This window comes from Electrona antarctica (assembly GCF_951216825.1).
Source record: "Electrona antarctica genome assembly, chromosome: 4".
NCBI classification, from domain to species: Eukaryota; Metazoa; Chordata; class Actinopteri; order Myctophiformes; family Myctophidae; genus Electrona; species Electrona antarctica.
In genome coordinates this window covers 20,867,425-20,889,306 of record NC_136809.1, presented here as the reverse complement: position 1 = coordinate 20,889,306, position 21,882 = coordinate 20,867,425, and the positions used below count along the sequence as shown (strand labels likewise).

General features: G+C 42.7%; 2 protein-coding genes across 2 annotated transcripts in view; both read left to right on the top strand.

Annotated features, from left to right (window-relative positions):
- Positions 1–7,459, top strand: part of LOC306921432 (high affinity choline transporter 1-like) — a 22,269-nt gene extending 14,810 nt beyond the window's left edge. The window contains exons 5-9 of the mRNA XM_079498557.1: positions 388–536; positions 872–1,015; positions 1,534–1,687; positions 2,566–2,783; positions 4,543–7,459. Coding sequence (XP_079354683.1) covers positions 388–536; positions 872–1,015; positions 1,534–1,687; positions 2,566–2,783; positions 4,543–5,085 — 1,208 coding nt within the window. The 3' untranslated portion in view covers positions 5,086–7,459. The remainder of the gene's footprint in view (positions 1–387; positions 537–871; positions 1,016–1,533; positions 1,688–2,565; positions 2,784–4,542) is intronic.
- The window catches only part of LOC306921222 (ATP-dependent RNA helicase SUPV3L1, mitochondrial-like), a gene marked incomplete at both ends in the record, with an annotated part of 427,184 nt that overhangs the window by 218,503 nt on the left and 186,799 nt on the right, over positions 1–21,882 (top strand). The gene's annotated exons all lie outside the window — the stretch shown is intronic.

Genomic DNA, 21,882 nt, shown 5'->3' with positions numbered 1-21,882 from the left:
GTGTGTGTGTGTGTGTGTGTGTGTGTGTGTGTGTGTGTGTGTGTGCGAGAGAGAGAGAGAGAACAAATGAGATTAACAGAAATGGACTACAAATAATATCTAACTTACTACCCCATCAGACAGCAGTTGCATGCACCTCTTAGCAAGCCTGACAGTTGTATTCTGTACATTAGAACAGATCATTTAGAATGCAGAATGTGTTCTATAAAGCCCAAATTTATACTTCATCACACAGCCGTGTCGCTACAGGAAAAGAGCTGATTTCGGAACGGAAATGAGTTGTTTTTTGGCACGCGATGTGGTCATCTGATGAAGTATGCAATTAGGCTGAATTTCTTCGCCTTTCAGTCCACTTGTTCTGAGTTGTGTTGTGTTGTGTTGTTTCAGGTGGAACTATGAGCGTGATCCTGGACCTGGATTATGTCTACTCCATCGTCATCTCCGCAGTGGTGGCCATCGCCTACACACTGCTGGGCGGGCTCTACTCTGTGGCCTACACAGATGTTATCCAGCTCATCCTCATCTTTGTCAGCCTGGTGCGTAAAGCTCAAATCAATTCCAAATCAATACAGCAATCTCATGCTCTTTTTTTTGCATGTTTCTGTTGGGTATAGTTCCAACTTCCGATAAAACACTTTGGCTGCTTAAAAACTGTTGTTCAGTTTGTTTTTTTGTTGTGTGATAAGATAATAAATAATAATGGTAGTTTTTTGGTACGTCAGCTTTGCTAACCCAACCCAGGCCGAAACATACTCTCCGGGTCTCTGTTTCAATGTCTTAATGGTCTAGCTGTTACACTGAAAGTGTCCCCTTGAGAGGCTACGACATTAATGAGTGTTGGATGTGGGTTTATTTCTTCTTTCGCATACAGTATGCTTGTGTTCCGTTCCTGATGACCAACCCTGACTCACTGGACATCTCACTGACGGCCTTCAATGAGACATTCCAGGCTCCCTGGGTGGGGACGCTGGAGCCCAATGAGGCTGGCAAGTGGATTGACGACTTTTTGGTGTTGGTGAGTCGGAGACACACACACACACACACACACACACACACACACACACACACACACACACACACACACACACACACACACACACACACACACACACACACACACACACACACACACACACACACACACACACACACACACACACACACACACCTCAAGCAATGGCGGACACGTTCCAAAAAATATGCAGGGCTAATGCATGCAAAACACAAATGCACAGACCACACTTAATGTGCATGCAAAGATTTTACTCGAGCCCACCATCTTCTGCAATGAATAAACATGTTGTTGCATAACTGCTGCCTTTGCGGCAATGTAATTACATCCAGCAGTATTGGGTTATTTCATTACACGACAAGACGCCGCAGCATAACAACAACAACAAGTAAATTAAAGATGGAAAGATCCATAACAAGTAATGAGAAAATTGCTCCCTTTTCCCCCTCATCCTTTATTGTTGAATAATTAGATTCCCAGTGCGTATGTCTGAGCTGTGTGTTTCTGTGTATTCTTTACAGGGATTGGGGGGTCTGGCCTACCAGGCTTTCTACCAGAGGATCCTGTCTTCCTCTTCTTACACCCAGGCCCAAGTCACCTGCTTTGCCTCCTCTGCGTTCTGCCTGGTTCTTGGTATCCCATCCATACTTGTTGGCGCTGTGGCTGCATCCACAGGTACGCAGTTATTACTCACCAACTGGATAATTTAATGTTTTTGGATCAACACACTAAAATCCACAGTGTTCATTTAACTGTAGGGAATCGTATCCATTTGTACGCTCTTCAGAGTTATGGACACTATTGTGCAGATTTAGTTTTAACTTGACAGAAGACTTCATCCTTTATATTCGCTATTTGAATTTTCTTCACATCATTTGTTTTGTATATAATTCCTCTTTATAATATAATAGTAACATGGGACACTGTGAAAGTGCTTGGTGTTCTGATACGTCCTGACACTGGAGTATGCCTGCCCAGTGTGGCATGGCAATCTTACAGGCTCTATGAGATTAGATAGAGAAACGTGCCTGCCAAATCACTGGCAAGGCATATACCAGTTACGAAGATACACTCCAAACCCTCTCATTACCCACCATGCCAAGACAGGAAAATCACAGTGTACGGAATTTGCACTGAGCCTCCTGGATTTGCTCTTCAGAAGTAGCCCCCCTGACAGGCAAGTCTAGGAGGTCAGGTAGCGAAGGCTACCTGACCTGGCCTTTGGAACAGTATGAAGGGCCATCCCAGAGGATCTTAGGCATCAGCGTTAATGTACATTTGAATCTATCAGATGGTAACTTTGTATCATCTTTATAAGAGTGGAAGTGGATGTTAAAAGTTCAGTCTAGTCCACTGTTTCCCTTTTCATATCAAGGACCCCCAAACGTGTATTTGGCCGTAGACCCTGAAAATATTTTGTTCCAGGACCCCATCACTTTTGTTGACATTTATTGTCAGACTATATTTCCTCATTCCTTATTATGTACATTTTGGAATTTCTTTCTTTATTAATTCTAATGATAAACGTATATCCTGTTTTCTTTCCCCCTAAGACTGGAACCAGACCGGCTATGGCCTCCCTACCCCATATGAGCGAGGCCAGGCTGGCTCCATCCTTCCCATTGCCTTGCAGTACCTCACACCCAACTACATCTCTGTCGTTGGCATTGGTGCCGTAGCTGCTGCTGTCATGTCATCCATGGACTCAGCCCTGCTCTCCTCTGCCTCATTGTTCTCCTCCAACGTCTACAAGAACATCCTCAGGAAACAGGTGAGAGAATCCTCTGGGGAAGAAACAAGTATGAACGATTGTAAAGAATGGTGTGATAGTGAGTAACTTAGATCCTTGGTTGAAACATGAACTGAATGGTGAACTGGTGGTGGTGATGTGTTTTTTTTCAGTAGTCTTTGGAAATAAACACTTAATACTTGTACACTCAACCATGTAATGCAACAAAACCTATTTCTTCACAGTTTAACAGCTTAAGTGCTCAAGACGTCTCCACAGAGTCCACACGTCTTTACAATTACACCCATAGAGGGCCAAGGACGTGTGGGGACGTCTGACTTAGGGTCTTTTTTTAATTATATAAAACCGTATCGCTAAAATCTATTTTTATTCTTTGCTAGGCAACTGTCCATACGTCGCTGTTTTGAATTGATCAGAACGGCGATGTTCTGTCCTCATTTCTGACTTAACCAAGCATCTCGTTTGGAATATTAACGCTTCTAAAGAGAGATCAGATTTGACAGCGCGAGGTAGTAATGGAAAATTTGGAAGGCGGGGCTTTTCAGAGTCAAATCTGCTGGGAACTCTAGCACCTTTATTTTGAAATATTCCGGCACACTGGAAGTGTTAATATATTTTAATATCATTCATACCACAGTACTGTACTATGAATATCAGACAAACATACTTCATATGGATAGTTCAGGGCTGTTAATAGAACTCATATGGCCTGTATTATTAACAACAAGATCTATTAATCATGTGTCTTTACAGCCAAAAGGCTCTGATAAAATGAGTGAATTATATCATGTTAACTCAGTGAGTGGCCTATTCATTCGACTCAGAAACCATTTCAAGTATTTTTAAGAGACCTTTATTGGTCAAAATTGTATAGGGAACTTTTCTGTGGGGAGTAATATGACATTGGAGCACATATAGTGTTCTTTCACGTGTGTGTGTGTGTGTGTGTGTGTGTGTGTGTGTGTGTGTGTGTGTGTGTGTGTGTGTGTGTGTGTGTGTGTGTGTGTGTGTGTGTGTGTGTGTGTGTGTGTGTGTGTGTGTGTGTGTGTGTGTGTGTGTGTGTGTGTGTGTGTGTGTGTGTGTGTGTGTGTGTGCGTGCGTGCGTGCGTGCGTGCGTGCGTGCGTGCGTGCGTGCGTGCGTGCGTGCGTGCGTGCGTGCGTGCGTGCGTGCGTGCGTGCGTGCGTGCGTGCGTGCGTGCGTGCGTGCATGCATGCATCCATGTCTGTGCGTGTAGAGATGCTGGAGGCAGTTAGAAAGCTACTGCTGGCAGTGGTAAAACAAAGAAGCTATTCACTTTTCACATGTCGCCTGTTTTCACTTTGCATCGTGTTTTAGTAAAAAGAAATCTCTTCTTCTTTCACTCTCTCCCTCATGAACAATGCTTTATTTAATTGCTTCCATTCTGTGTTGCCCCCGAAGAATGTTCCATACGATGCAAGGGGGGCGCGTTCAAGGGTGACAGATTGTTCTGGGGCTGTTGTTTCTCACCACAGTCACATTCAACCCAACTTTTAACCACTCACGTGAACCGCCACTGTCAGTAGATGGATATTATATCATCTGGGAGTTATCAGTAATATAAAGGACATTGTTCAGGGATTTACACTGTTTGAAAACAGATTACAAAGTTTGGTGGTTAAAAGGATCACACCAGTATCAATATTTCATTGCCTATTCATGGCTTTGGCTATGTATATCATACATAAACAATGAACAGACACATTTTTTTCAAATTAAATTTTAAACATTTCCTCTCTCTCTCTGCCCATTCTTCCCCAGGCATCAGATCGTGAGATGCAGTGGGTGATCCGCATCTCAGTGATAGTTGTGGGGATAGCTGGCACAGGCCTCACCTTCCTGGACAACAGTGTTCTGGTCTTCTGGCTGGTTGGCGTGGACATGTCTTACACTATCATGTTCCCTCAGCTGGTGTGCGTCCTCTTCTTCAAGGTGTCTAATGGCTATGGCGCCTCTGTAGGTTATATCCTTGGCATTGTCCTCAGGTTGCTAAGTGGAGAACCCCTAATCGGTCTGAAACCTGCCATTCATTTCCCTGGCTGCCGTCTTGATGCAGAGGGCAAGATGACACAGTACTTCCCGTTCCGCACCTGCATCATGCTCACCTCGCTGGTGTCCATCCTCCTCTTTTCATGGCTGACCTCGATCATCTTTAACAAGGGTCTCTTGTCGGAGAGGTGGGACGTGTTCAAGATCAACCGCAAGCAGGCCAAGGCAGCAGCAATAGCAAAAGCCTTGGTAGACAAGAGGAAAGAAAAGGATCCCGCAGTGAACAAGATGCTAATTGACACCACTAGCTGCTAAGGAGATACAGAGAGGAGTGAAGATGGGTGCAAAAGGTCTGCATTTTGTTTGTCTGCCAAGCAGGTGTTCAGAGAGCGAGAGATCGAGAGAGAGAGAGAGAACAGTTGCAAAGACTGAAAAAGAAATTAAATGGAATCCATCGAGAATGAACAATTCAGCCGAACAGAAATGCTGTAGGATTATTACCAAACAAACAAATCAGTATTTGTTTGTTTTTATTACAAGAATGATGTTGTTCTTGAATAAAGGGAGTCCCTTTGTGAATAAACATGAAGCACCTCTATGTGGGGTGTTGGTCGCGAGAGTTATCCTGACACTATACTGTACTGCGAGTGCACAATAATGGTTCTGTAATGGTAGCTTTTCTCTCAATGTGAATATCAGCGAGCAATCTGCAAACCTATTCCGCATGACAAGTAACGCCTACATCGCAATCGTCAATATCGTCACTCGTGTGACACTGTTATATTTCACGCAAGAACAAAATACAGCAACCCAAAGAACAACGTGGAAAAAATGGAGGAGAAATAAACGAACGACGGCAACCAACACTTGGACTGAAGTAATACAAACACATTTCAGGCTTTATAAGGACTCATTATCTTCCTTTTTTTTACTATTCAATATTCCCCACTTTATTGTGAACAACAGCCTTCAGAGCCAGAATTGCATACCCTGCCAGCACAGACCTCAGTCTCCCACTGTGCCGCAATTATTGCAGGGAGTCGTTTCCAGACCACCCCCGTCCCCCACCCCAGTGGGTTGGACTCCGGTTAAAAGCTGCTGTTTGTTTTCAAGATAAATAAATAAATCTAACAATTTGCTTCAACTGCACAGAGAGAAAGAATGCCAGACATCCCCCATCTATTTTCCCCGCCTCCTCCTCCTCACTCGTCCGACAATCCTCGTTCCTTCTTTCTTCTCTTCTGCCAGTCTGGAAAGACGGCTAGAGAAATAAATAATGCCTTTCACAGTTTGTAAATGTTTTTGTACAGTATAGTTTTTCTATGGTTATATATGCAAAGCTCTAGTTTACAAGGGGCTCATTGTTTTTTTTTGTTTTTTCATGAGCCTTGAGGTTATTTATGTTACATACTGAGCCTATAGTACATACTGTAGTAGTCTGGTGTACAGAGAGACTTGAGCCTAATTGATACCTCAGAGTATGACCGTGTCACATGCAGGGGAAAAAATGTTTTAGTTGAACATTATTTTGGTTAGCAACTCTGTCATACGATGAAGTATAAATTAGCCTTTGGAAATGGGTGACAGTCAGAGGCGGTTTTCCACTACCATACCGTTTCCTTTCATTGGAAAGGTTTTCTCTCAAATGTCAAGTTATCGCTGGACAACATCAAAATGGGTGTATAATCTAGTTACTATTTTTTAAATACCTCATGGAGTGGTAAAGTTGACTTAGCTATATAATGTAATTCAGCCTATGTTTCTGACTTCCATCCAAAGATCAAGTGTGGCAAAAGCTATCATTTTCCAAAGACAAACTGCACAGATCAACTATTTCCAAACAGGAGGCATAGAAGAAAACACATGCATCCTACATGTGATTACGTGATTGATACTTGTATTATACTCTTGTACTGTACAGCCTTATATATTGTATATTTTACAACACTGTTTTTAAAGTCATGATCTTGTAGCCAAAGAGATGAAACAGTGCATTATTTTCTCGTTGATTTTAGAAACATTGAATGTTCTTAAGATGAATCCACCTTTGGTCACAATAAAATCATTGGACATTGGTTAAGTACATTGGATTAGACTGCACTTTATTGATGCTGCAAATGGAAATGAATGCGTTACAGCAGCCAATATACGGTAGCCTATACATAATGTTACATGGTGTTCATTTGCGACAATGATAGACCCCTACAAATGTGACATGCTACATAATGTGATGTCCAAGCATAAATATTAACTGATCCTTCTGCTACATTTGGAAAGGAAGTCCTGAGAGACCCAGTAATCCTCAAACCGTCCATACATGCAATTTTGTGAATTTCTGCAATGTAGTAGCCTATTAGACCGGTAAATCCATTTAATTGGATCAAGTCTACACTACCAAAAAAGCCACCATGTGAATAAAAGCAAGCAGTCTCAGGGGAATGAGTTGTGGTTGGTTTTATAATATAAAACCCCTTTTATAAAGTAAAACCTAAGTATATACACACCGTATATTGGTTTGTCCCCGTCATATTTGGTTTTGTACTATTATGCATGTCAATTGTTATGGTGTTTGTATACCAAGCTTTAGTAAAGGCTGTTTTTTTCTTGCCACTTGGCAAGGCCTAACTTTGTAATCAATTATTTTATCCCCATGGGGTGATGTTCTGTCAGAATAAAGGTTGAAACCAAATTACAGAGCCTTGTTTTTTCTGGTACAATGCCTTCAAGTGGGCTACACCCATGGTTTGCAAACATTTCAGGGACACATTTTGGGTCCATGCATTTTCCTACTCATTTCAAAATATGCCAACATTTCAGTAATTTCAAGAAAACGAAATTCCATAAATTAGTGAAAATGGCCGATCTACAGGCTCAACGCAAGGCGAAGCATTGGGAGCTTTTATATCTCCCAGCTTCAGGGTCCCGGGCAAATGTAAAAAACAAAAACGAATTTAGGTCTTGAGCATCAGAAACCACTGGGCTACACAACACACCAAACCATTTTAACATGCAAGCATTACCGCATGCATGTAAACTCACACATACGAGTACCAACTAAAGTACAAGCAGAACAAAGTTAATTCAAATGGATCTTTATTCAACCATTGTCAGTGAAGATGCTTCATACTGTAGGTAGTTCATCTTGAGCATTGCCTGGATAAGTCAAGATGCGTCGTTCTTCTCCAGGAGAATAGCTGTGAGGTACAAAGGGGGGGAGGAAGAAAAAAAAGGAACTTTAGTCGCATTGACTATATTAGAGAGGCATTATGCTTTTGGTGCACGAGTTTGTTCCAGAAAACTGCTACTATTGTCTCTATACAATTGCATTTCCAAATTATGGCAATATAATAAAGTCAGCTCAGATGGCACCATGCACACTCTGCCAAGGCCACCTGTTCCTGCCATTGAGGAATGAACTGGCCTGCACAGAGCCCCAACCTTAACCGTGTCAAACACCTCTGTAACGAAGCACACCATATACTTGATTATGCCGAGTGAGCCAGGCCTAAATGGCCCAACGTTAAGTTTCCAACCTCACTAGTCTTGTGGCCAAATGGAAACATGCAGCAGCAGCACTCCAACTAGACTAGTGGAACGAGCTCCCAGAATAGAATGTTGTAGCAAAGGGTACAACACCACATGATGTCCATGATTTGCTTCCATTCAGCCACAGACAATTAATGTAGGATACTGATGTTTGGGAGATTTCAGCCTGGCACATAGGATTAAGGTCAGGGTTCTGCAATGGAACATCACTATAGCTGTAGCACAAGTATCCAGTCACTGGAACAAAGGACAATTAGAAACACTAGTTAAGTCACTGACTTTGTAGTTTGTGCATAACATCCATCACCTTGGTCATTTGTGCATTACATCCATCACCTCAGAATCATTTGGAACATGTACTTTAACCCCCTTTAGCCACAGTCACTCAGAAACGGAACATTAATTGCAGTGTTAAAGTGAGCCAGCATAGATAGCTCCTACAGTTAACTTCATGCTAGCTCGTTCAGCAGTGTTACCCTATAGCTGCTGTGTGTGAAAACTGAAAAGGGTCCATATGGTCCTTGGCTGAGCAGCTATCTGCAGTATGTATGAGTGCAGCAGGGCATGTAGATCTCGCATGATACTCACTCTCTTTGGTAGGTAGAGTATTCTTCTCCTGCGTGTCAGTCTTTTTTAGCTTGGTCTTATCAAATTGAGAGACCTCACTGATAGTTATGTCGGCCTCTCGCTTGTCAGCTTCTGGCTTGTCGGCCTCTGCAGCCTTGTCAGCTTCTGGCTTGTCGGCTTCTGGGTTCCCAGTCGGAATGTCGGCCATTGTTCACGTAGAGATCTGAAAGTGAAGATTGCACATGACAAAAAGCTCAAATGGGTGAAAATTAGGCATAGATAAGTATTCTTCAACAGTTACGCAGGAATGCCTACTGACTGGCAAAAAAAAAAAAAAAAAAACTACTTTCTGGCCTTGACAACCCATGCATCCAAACAGAAAAGTCCTATCTGATTGCATTAAACAATGTTAAACTCACTTTGCATGTTGCTTTGCCACAATGTGCCATTCACTTTAAGCATGCGCATACCCTCTATAACTGAACTTCCTTTTGCATTACTCCCCTGACAGAAGCTGAAAGCTACAAGGCTTCCTTGTTAAGTCATTTACGTCATTTAGTTGTAAACTATAGGCATGGATGGACCTAGCCCCTTTCTGGACCCTCAGTTTACCTTTTCTGAATTTTGGACGGCACCGCATCCACAATTCAGAAGGTAACCGAGGGTCCTAGGATGGCCCCAATTTCAAAAAGTTCGATAAATGTAGACAGTCAAACTCTACAAGACTCAATGGATGTAAACATTAATATATATAACTCACAAATCTTAAAAATTGCACAGAAAGAGAGCAAATTACCTTTTACCGTAAGCAAGTTGACTTCAAACAGCCGGTATGAAGGGAAAGAAAAGGGTATTTTCTGACTGATCTTGCTCAACCTTTATAGCAGGTGGAATATAATTGGAATGGTTGGGGGAGGGGCTTGCATTTTAACTGGATATTGATAAACAGCCCATTGTCTTACAATCTGAGGCGCACACACGCGCGCGCGCGCACACACACACACACACACACACACACACACACACACACACACACACACACACACACACACACACGCACACTCCTGTTTACTTACTTCCTGTTTACATTGAGCGTAATTCCGGTCACCCTTGGCTTCACCCAAGGAAGATTTTCATCGGATGCGCCCCCCTCTCATTATACGAATTCCGGCCACAAACGGGATTAAAACACTTCTTTATTGAAGACTACGGACTAATACATTGCACAAGCACCCCGGTAGCCTCTCTAACATTTGGGGCATCAGCTAGGGTAAGCACCTTGTATTTTTGCATTTATGTTCGCAGTTGCAGGGGAGTTGCGGCTCAGCTGGTGTCTCTGCAGCGTCCAAGGAGAAGAGGACTTTGAGGAGATTGAAAATGTCAAAATCTATCTACAAGAGTCTAAATCTTGGCTGAAACAGGTGCCAAGTAAATACATAATTTCAAGCAAATGACCACAACAACGTTCGGGTAACCGTTTTCTATTGGTAAAACTTTTGCCCGAACTGCGCATTTGCAGTGAGTGAGCACTGCACTGATTTAGGTTGACAGTCTGTGGTAGTTTTGACGTTTTGTAATCGATTGTCCTTTGCGAGTGGTCTACTCTACTTTTGGCGATTATATTAATATATTTGTGTCATTATATATTTGTTTCAGATACTCTTCTGACGTTTACCTCGTCTCATTCCCCATTCCTCATATGCTAATGCCACTAAGCATAGAGTGAAGCATGAAGCTGCATGATGATCTAAACCTATTTAATAGCTAGACTGAATCACCAGCTGGTCAGATCTGTCACAGTTTATGTAAGTCATTTGAGTACAAGACGTGACAGGCTGACAGCCCCATATAGCTCACTCATCAAGGTCGCCAGGACCTCATCTAGGGAAAAACAAATTGATGGTATTGTGTAGGGCAGGCATGGTCAAAACTCAAATATAAGATGTAAAGGCGTAGTTTGAAATCAACCAACTTGTGCATAAAAATGCCTGGAGTAGTGCTATGATCTTTGATATAATAAATCACTATACTGGGTGCTATAGCCATGTAGGTCAGAGTGGTGTTGTGTTCCCCATGCTCAGCTCAATAAACAGCATGACTCAAACATTGCACTACTATAGGCCTACTACATGGATGTCAACGCACACACACACACATACACACACACACACACACAGACACACAAACAGACACAACTTGATGACGTATTTAATCTCATGGAATATACCAAAAAACATTTATCCAACAATGGACAGGACAATCAATGGTCTGGCTTCAGTTGATCGTGTCTGACCTGTGGTGGCTGTTTTCCTCATACTTGTGTGCCTCTGTTCTGTTCTATCTCTGTCTGTGTTGTCCTGTCTGTTCTATCTTAGGTACGTACGTGTTTCTCTGACCTCCCGAGGTGTCTTTAAATCATATGACCTAGCTAGGTGCAGCAAACAATCGATAATAAAAAGACAATTGATCAAATTATTTAAACTAAATCGATTAATTTGTTCCTATCCCTATTATAGGCAACATTTTCAAAATAATGTCAGAATCCTATATTCAAATTGGCATAAGGGAGGACCAGCCAAAGGGGACACAGACAGACGGGTACAACGTATAGGCCAAACACTGTGACTCAGACATATCAGTGCGACGTAGGTGGCTCGCTGCCCTGCCTCTATTCAAGTTCAGTATAATACATAGCAGCATGCTTAGACATTTATAATTGGATGCTAGGCGGTGTGTTTGGCGGTACTTTTCTTGCAGTGGTGACCAACAGAATATCTGCCTGTACTGGTTTTGCCATAATGTGCATGTGACATTTCTTAACACTAGAGCGGTGCCCATGGGTACCCGCTGGCACTGGCCCAACGATGCACGTTGGAAATGCATTCCCCACCCAGATATTATGCGTTGGAGCCTCTACAGCGCTGCCCGTTGGGCACTGACCTACTTGGAACAATGCAAGTTGGAAATTAATGCCCCTCCCAGATATTATGTCTGTGTCCCTTTTATGCCCATATATGGAGTTCTTTGTCAGGCATGCCCAAATATGGAGTATATGCAGACGTCAGAATGATGTCAGAACAGGCCAGCTGCATATATGGACCCTGTGCATGGGCCCTGTCCAGAGCCCGGGCAGAAGTCTTTTTGGGGCTGTTCTAGACAACCGTGGGTCCGACCAACTCAACACCGGCTCAACCCCCTGCAGTGGTGTGGCACGCGTGTGTCAAATTTGAAGTCGGTGGGGCGAACGGTTCTCGAGTTACGTGGATTACACACAGACAGACGTACAGACAGACAGACGGAGACTTGGTGCATTTATAGATGCTAGACCTGTACGTCCCCGTCGCAGTCGGCCACCGGCCTACTTGGGAACGATGCAACTTGGGAACCTAATGATATACGTTGTCATAGCACCTGTTTTAACTGTCAGCCAGTGTCCCACATGGAGATCTGTGTATGTGCCTGTGCCCACTGGCAGAGCCTGATTGGTTGAGCCTCAATTGGCTGAGTCAGAGGCTGGGAATTGCACAGGTGAAAGGAGTTGGCCTCATTAGGCACACTGGCAGAGCCTGGCCCAGGTGAAAGGAGTTGGCCTCATTAGGCCCACTGGCAGAGCCTGACAAGAGCCTTTTGTGGTGGTTCTGGAGAACCGTGGGTCCGACCGACTCGATACCGGGAACTGCACTCCCTGTGGGGGTGTGGAACGCGTGTGTCGAATGTGAAGTCGGTGGGTGAAACGGTTCTCGAGTTAACTTACGTGCATTACACACACACACGCATGCAGAGACGTGGCACATTTATAGTAGGAGTACTAGAGCGGTGCCCGTTTGTATGGAGTATATTCAGACGTCAGAACGATGTCAGAACAGGCCAGATCCATATATGGAGATATAGGAGTGATCAGGTCCAGACCCCATGCAGAGGCTTTTGTGCTGGCTCTGGACACCCGGAAATGCATGCCCCACCCAGTTATTATGTATGTGTCCCTTTTATGTCCATATGGAGTTATTTGTCAAGCATGCCAAATGAGGCTTTTGTGCTTGTTCTGGACAACCGGAAATGCAAAGTACCCGTTCCACCCATCTCTCTGTGTCCCTGGTATGATGTCAGAACAAGCCAGCTCCATATATGGACCCTGGGCAGGGGCCCTGTCCAGATTCACTGCACCCCCTGTGGTGGTGTGTGTGGAACGCGTGTGTCGAATTTGAAGTCGGTGGGGTGGGGCGAGCGGTTCTCGAGTTACGTGGATTACACACGTACAGACAGACAGACAGAGACTTAGTGCATTTATAGATAGATAGATAGATAGATAGATAGATAGATAGATAGATAGATAGATAGATAGATAGATAGATAGATAGATAGATAGATAGAACTAAGATAGATGTAAATGACAGGCATTTAGAGCCTCTTTCTCTATTTGGGCATTATTTCATTCGGCAGCTCTTAAGGGCTCTGAACATAAGCTATTGGGCATCTGTGGACGTCTGGACGACACCAGCAATGTTGGGGAGTAGTGAACTATGTGTAATTACATTTTGCAGTAGCTTGCATTGTGACTCAAGAAGTTAAATTACTTTTGTTTTTTCAGCTGAGCTCAATAAACGGAGCATGCACTACATGGATATTTTCTTTCTTTATTTTTTTAACAGTAACTTTAAAATAGCTCATGCAGTTTTTACATTTATACAACAATGAACAGTCTACCTATATCAATGGTCTGGCTTCCAAACTACAATGATGCATTTGCATGAGGTTTATAGTCTGCTCTTTTTACAATTTGTATTGTGTTAAATACTGAAACTTCAAACCACTTTGGAAAGGAATTACTGTTTACTTTACCATTGCTTCCAAACAGCCCTGTAACTTTTTCTTTCATCCCTACCGCTGTGAAAGCAGCATGCCCATGCAATGCATTCATTTGGGCAGCCACCACCACACACACTTGACCTTTCTATAGCACATGTGCGAAAGGGTGGGCGTTGCCCTGAGCTCAGTTTAGTCCTTGTGAAGAGCCCAGATGGGACTGTTTTGATTAGGACAGGTTTACAGTAGGTCTCAGGGATATTCCAGGAAGCAGGATTACCAGCTATGTATTAAACAAATGTTCAGAGAAGTTATGCAGGCTATTTTAGAAGTTAACTGAGTAATCCTGCTTGGTGCATGAACTCTATTATCTGGAAGACAGATGTCTGACTGTCTTACACTTAGTTTCCCATGAATAGTAGGGTATTTCCACATGTACATTATCCATTAGATTTGCTTTTTCTTTCTTTTGGAAATAAAAGCAGTTAACAAAAACAGCATAAGTATGTAGCTTCCAATGTGAAGTAGTGCGTCATAAAGACAACAAAAAAGTCTGTACAACGAACGTCGAATCACACAACAATCCACATGGCATGGCTCCTATATCAATCTCACACTTCATGTGACGTCACCTCCACAACAACTCATATACAGTCAGTCAGTGTACTGAAACACACTTTGAATTCTACATTAGTCCCACAACATTGTAGGTTTCAATCCATTCCTCGATCATCATGAGATTTGGTTCAATCCATGCCTCTGGATCCTTGGCTCTATAGTCCAATTTGATGTAATTCACTTTCCTGTCTTATTTATGCGAGTGTAGAGACACAGGAAGCTGAGGGCGGAGAGTGGAGAGAAATGCACTATCCAGAGTTGACCCAGGAGAACCAGGTTGAATTTAGCCTGGGCAGCATTCCATTTTGGGTTTATGATTCGGTCGGGAGCGGATGGTTTTGTCATGTTGTAGTCAATGATTTGTAGTCATCTGGCAGGAAACCACAAGGCGAAATCAGTACTATGAATGGGTTCTTCTTATTCCGCCTTGTGGTTTATTGCCTGATGACTACAAATCAGTGACTATACAACATGAGGTAAATTACCATCCGCTCCAGACCGGTTCACACAGTGATTTTGGAACACAGACCAGGCTTTCCTCCGAGGTGGAAAGCCTGGTGACGCGAGGTTTAGGTGCTCCTCGGAGCACAGGTCTCCAGCAGGTCAGGAGTGTTTGTTGTGGGCTTTTTCTGCATACATAATCAAAGTGGTTTCTCATGCCGCAGACTAGTACACATTCATTACCAAAATGTAGGATATTGCTGCGGTGGGTAGATGCTACATTACATGTGTGTGAATGCTGCTCCTTTTCCGTGCCTCCACCATTATGGCTTGTTTGGTGTTTTTTGTTTTACATACAGTCTCTACAATATAATAATTTTCAGTTCCGTCCATATATTTGAAATGCAATTTAATTCCCTGGCTTATTGGCACATCTGTACAGCCCTCTGCAGTGTTCGGTCAGCCCCTCATAATAGTTTCTATAGGAGCCCTTTGTCCCCCTACTCATCACAATTCTGTCTGATGGGGGAATCTGTGAGCACACCAAACTCACATGAGTTTTCACAAGTACATTTATGAATGATTTGACAGACTTGGATTGTGAGTGACTGTTATACACATGTCTTTAATTTGTTTTGTTGTCTTGGGTTTATGAATTGCTTGAATTTTCTCATTAGGCCTATAGTGCTTTTGTTCTTCCTCTGTTAGCTGTAAGCCGACACGATTACATTAGTTCCCATGACTGTTAAATGTCCAGCAACTTTAGCAACTGTTTTTGCCAGGTCATACCTGGACCTATTTTCGCTCACGCTGGACAAGACCTACGCTGTAGAGTGCATTTCTGAAATTTGGCAGAAGTAGCTGGATTTTGGCGGACTTAAGGAAATTACGTTGACGCTTTACAAATCTGTTTACATTCTGCGTGAATGAAACAAGTGTTGTGATTGGTCAAAAAATATCGTATCCGGGGGATATAAATCTGACGGATGTTCCAGACAGACACTTCCGGCTATGCACTCTCTGCCTATATTGTGACCAGGCTTTTCTCTTCGCAGATGAGTAAGGCTGGGATCGAGGCTAATTTTCGCTCAGGTTGGCTTTGACAACCTAGTCATGATTGGCTACCCTGAGTCTGAACCCAAACGCCACCTAAGCCAATGGGAGTGCAGTATAACTCGTGCGGATTGCCTCACAACAGCGGCTAATGTTATGAGCTAACTGGAGCTACACAACAAAACACAGTGATTGAACCAACAAAAGAATGTTGTAAACGAACGCAAACAACGGCCAGGAGTTTGTGACAGAGAAATATACACGTTAAAAAAAAAAAATAATAATAATAATAGAAAACGGTGAGCGCTTCTTTCATCATCTTCTTTCATCATCATTCGTCATTCTTGTTTCTCCATTTCCGCTAGCTTAGCTAGATGGAGCATGAACTGCTGCTAGAACTTAATTCTTCCAAAGTTTTTCTATGTGCTAAGTTCATTTCAGTTACGGTATGTACTGTACTGTATTGTAGAAGGCATATCGTTCTTGGCCTAGTTGTAGGTCTTTGAACTGTGTGAGCACAGTGTACTGTACTGTATTGTAGAAGGCATATCGTTCTTGGCATATCGTTCTAGGCCACACAGTCTTTGAACTGTGTGAGCACAGTGTACTGTACTCCTCATCGGTCATCATTCCAGCCAGGAACAGTCTGTATTCTAGCCTACTCAGCCACTTAAGACTGAACTTACCGGTAGCTAGTTAGCATGACACGCAGACATTCAACAGCGTATTGTAACAGGCAGCCTCCTCATGCCCCTTAGTTCACAACAGGCGAGTTGTTGTTTGTGTACTCCTGGTTCCATGTTGTGTTCCATGCTCAGCTCAATAAACAGAACATTACTCGGTGTGTCCAGTAGCCATGGTGGCCAGTAGCCATTCCTCGATCTAGCACATGACAAACCTTCCATTGCAAAGATGGCATCTTAAAATATAATGGGAAGTTTGCCATGAAACTTAATGCGCTAAGCAAGGATGCGCCCTACTGCATTAGGTGACCCAATGACATTTTCACTAGTGCCACTGTCTGTCAGTGAAGACATTTTTTGTTTTGGCATTTGTTTTTCGTTATTCTGCATTTATATTTTGTAGTGTGGTGTTTTATTTTGTTAATTATTGCGGACAATAAGCACGTTTGCCACAGAGAAAACGTGCAACCCGAGAACAGGAAGTACATCTGCTGTCATCCTGACATACCATAGATGTCTCCAACTTGGAATCTATCAATAAGCAGAAACTCAACATGTGTTAAAGAAACCTTTGTGAAAGTTGTATCATAAAAGTAACTGTTGAAAGTTGCTTCTCTATGTTGGCATACACATGCCATGTTATTACTACAGTGATTATAGTTATATTCAGTATTGCATATCAATTATATATTTTGCTTTTTAATTAGTATTCATTTAGTTTGAGCCTTTCATTGATTATCAAGTTGAAGTGTATGTGTGTGCTTATAGCAAACATTGCAGTAATTATTTTGTATGTTCCGTATGTCCTTTCGATTTCATTTCTTCACATCTGCATGCACCTTGAGTCTACCTTAAAGGGCTCCATGAGAATCCATGGAGCCCTGTAGTGCCCTGTAGGCCAGATGTTAATGGTACACCCCGGTAATGGCTGAGTGTGGATTTTCTTTTCTATAGGCAGACTCTTTCATTCAAATCTGTCTGTCTCTCACTCCACCCTGCTGCAGCAACTTTGTTCTGTTATTACTTTTACCGTATTCCAATAAATGTACATGCAGTAAACTAAACCTTCAATCCTGGTATTGTGTTCATTGTTATGTTGGTGTCAGCCACCTTACTTAGGTCAAACTTTTGCACACAAGTTATCTCAAAATCCAATGGGCAGATTTACTCTAAACTTGGTGAGTTTATTTCTTCTGCCTGGAAGATGAGTGATGTCATGAGCTATGTTTTAGCACCACCCTCAGGCCACCCTCGTTGTCTCACATTTCTAATTGGCAAGATTCCAGGAATGCAGATATTTCTGGGTGATAGGAACAGGGAGAGAGACGGGGAATGACACGCAACAAATTTCATCAGGCTCGGGAATCGAACCTGCGACTCGCTATCGGGCTACTATAAGCTATAATATAATACAGTGGTTCCCAAACCCAAAGGCTAGCCGTGACCCAAAAGAGAAGTCTCCCTGGGACCCAAACTAGTGAAAATAGCAGCAGCATACAAGCTCACAGCACGTAACTTAGTGCCATGTTATGAGCTTGTAGATCGGCTATTTTCATGGTAAGACCACTTTGGTAGATGTTTGGGTTGCGTTGTAGTTACCTTGCCATGATGTAACTCCAAATGTGAAAAAGAAATCTAAAATAATTGCTCCAGTGATTAGAAATTGCTAATTCAAAATATGCTCCTCATTCACTCATTGACATACATCGTACATTGTACGCTGAAACAACTCTCAAAGTCACTCTTTAAGTAGCCTACGTAAAACAAACTTACTGTTGATTTTGCCATTTTTATTAGGAAGAACTCTGTGGAACCAGATCCAGATCTTCAAATAGTAAAATCAACAGGAAGTTAACATTTCTTTTAAAAATAGAAAAAAAAAACAGTACGAGGTTTGGTGATGCTCTATAATCTATATTGTCTGAATCAACTTTGTTTGAGTTTGTTTACGTATAAAAAGAGTGACTTTGAGAGCTGTTTCAGCGTACAATGTAAGTCAAAAAGTCATATTTTCAATTATCAATTTCTAATCACTAGAGCAATTATTTTAGATTTCTTGTCCACATTTGGAGTTACATCATGGCAAGGTAACTACACAACCCAAACAGGTGTCATCAATGTGTCCGTGGCAAAGACTTGGTCTTGTCTGTGGCACATTTTCTTGTCTGTGACCGATCCAGAAGAACACAGTTTGCTGGCCACTGCTACAGAGCTGACAATGAGGTTATATCTTCCCTGGAATCCTGCCTCAAAGCAGACCAGAGGTAGAAAACGGTCGTTCCCTGATGTCATTGCTAGGGACACATGCATCAGTAAGCAGGAACTGGGGATGGCAATGAAGGACCGGGAAGTCTGGCGTGGCATTGTGAAGTCCATGATCTCAACTGCGGTCGAAAAAAAAGAAAGATAAATGATGATGATTTACACACCCATTATAATGTTCTTATGCTGATCATGAGACCCAATGAATGTCAAGTCTCCAGGTTTTCTTCAAAATATGTATGATGTTATACATGTCACCCAAATCACATGGGTGGCACAGAACGTTTTTTTGAAAATGTTTTTAAATGATAATAATTAAAATGTAGGAAACAAAAAATAAAGGGACCCATAAAAAAGTGTTTTCCGTCAGAAGCAGTGGGTATATATGCACCTTAAACATTAGGCAGTGATGCTACATGATGTGTGGGTGCTCTGTTTATCCTGAGGTACGGGGGCATAATACACACACAGAGATTACCCACTACCCAAAGCTTTGATCTTCTAAATCATTCCACCGTACAATGAAAGGCAGAACTCAGTGTTACCGATTAGCCCTAGACTGGCTTATATTTATTGGTTATACGGGGGCATTCCCCTAAGATGAATAAGAACATTACTTGAATATGAGTAACATATATACGACCTGTTATTTCGCGAATCATATTCGCTCCATATCAGCTCGTCAGTCGGGGCCCCTGGAAGCAGGACAGAAGGCTTGTTCTGTCATGGAGAATTCTGACGTGTCTCTACTTACTCAGACACTATATAGAAAACTTTCTGTCGCTCTGTGACCTTGCTTGAGCACAGCTAGTGTGTACACTCTTGTAAGTAACGGTACTTACTTATAAAGGTCACTTTTATACCACCAGCAGGCACACTGGAACTTGAGCAAATGTAACGTGCTCACTGCTCAACACACCTCTGGTGTTTGAATTGGCATTGTTTCTTGTAACATTTACATTGCAGCTTTTAGGGTTGATAACAAAAAGGCTTAATATAGGCTATAACACTATGTTGAGCAAACATGCAGAAGCCACTGTGGGAACTTTGTCACAGTTTTACTGTTTAAACAACTACTATATGGATGACAGTATATGCCACTCAAAATAAACATTGATTTGAATGCTCCTGCACGTGTGGTGTGCTATACCCGGATCAAGAACGATGTAATTAACTGTGGATGGCAGCATGCTCGCTCCATAACATATGCTAAACATGTTAAGCTGGTTAGTCAAAGATGGCAATGAAATGATCTACCTGTGGATGGTGTGTACAGTATGTGTGTAGTTTATAGGGGTGTAACGATACATTTTAACAGTGATACCATACTTATCATGCACGATACATGTACGATATAAGTTAATTCTATCTAGCAAAGAAACGTTTTTCCTCTTAAAATTGCTATACAGCGCACAAGTACGATTCAATACTGATTATTTGCATTGCAAAGCAATACGATTAGATACAAAGTTGTTTACATATTGATATACTTCGATTGTTGAAATTAAATCGATTTTTGATGCAGTTACTAGCTGTATCGTTACACACCTAGAGTTTATGTTGTTTGTGTAATCTGAACAAGTCAGAGCCCATGTCAGATGCATGAAGTCAGTCACAGCCTTGCAGTGGTCTCTGCTCCCTCCAGTACTTTTCCACTGACTGAGCTACTAAGGTGTGTGTGTGTGTGTGTGTGTGTGTGTGTGTGTGTGTGTGTGTGTGTGTGTGTGTGTGTGTGTGTGTGTGTGTGTGTGTGTGTGTGCACGTGTGCGCGCGTGTGTGTGTGCGTTTGTGTGACTATGTGAAGAGAACACAGCTGCACTCACTGCACTTTCAACAGGCTGTTGAAAGAAACACCATCCCTTTGATGCAGACCTTTCAGGTAAAGAGATAAAAATGGATAATGGATTATCAAGTGACCTTTCAACTATTCATTCATCGATTTATTCAACCATTCATTCATACAGTTACAGTTATTCATACGCCTGCAATTCATTGATTTGATGCAGTCACTGTACCGGCACTGTGACGAAAAAAGAGCTGAGCCAGAAGGCAAAGCTCTCTGTCTACCGAGCAATCTTCGTTCCTACTCTCACCTATGGTCATGAAGTGTGGGTCATGATGGCTGAAAGAATAAGGTCGCAAATACAAGCGGCCAAAGTTTTCTTCAACGGGTGGCTGGCATCTCCCTTAGAGATAGGGTGAGAAGTTCAGTCACGCGAGAGAGACTCGGAGTAGAGTCGCTGCTTCTTCGCCTGGAAAGAAGCCAGCTTAGGTTCGGACATCTGGTTAGGATGCCTCCGGGGCATCTCCCTAGGGAGGTCCTCGAGGCACGTCACAGTCCCACTGGGAGGAGACCCCGGTGCAGACCAAGGCGCAGATGGAGGGATCACATCGACTCACTGGCCTTGGAACGCCTTGGGATCCCCCAGGTGGAAGTTACTAATGTTGCTCTGGAGAGGGAAGTCTGGAGCTCTCTGGTGGAGCTGCTGCTGTTGAAGATGGATGGATGGATGGATGGATGGATTTAAGAACTTTGGCTTGTAGTATTCCACCTTCTGCACATCACAAACTTAAAGTGAGGTTTATATGGCTCTCACAGTATTGTGCAGTAGGCCGGTGGCATGCTTACATGGCAATTCACAAACACATTTCCTAACATGTCCCTTTTGCTGCCAGTCCTGACTGTTGATCTTGGGAGGATGTAGACAATCACATGCCCATTTGAATTTATATCGGAATGTGGTTGTTTACAACCTCAACCATCAGAGCGAGAGGGACACAGCGGCTCTTTTTCACCTGGCAAGTGTACTCAATAGGTATAAGTAGTGGTGGTTGATAGCATGAACGGTAACAGGAAGTTACTCTTCCTTAGTTCCCAATCTTCTTTTATCCACGTGCAGAGTGACAGAGGTTCACAAAACCTCACACTATCTCCCCCAGATCCCCTCCCAGCTGAACAGTAGCCCCAACCAACCAGTAGGAGATCCTGGTGCAGTGTCAAGAACACAAATCCCCTGCTGGTATTATATTTACTGTCAAACACTGGTTGTGAGCACCCGAGGCACCACTTTCAATTGTACCCTGGTGGTTTCCAACTTCTTGGAAACCAGTTTCCAAGAAGTTGGTTTGATTGGTTTCT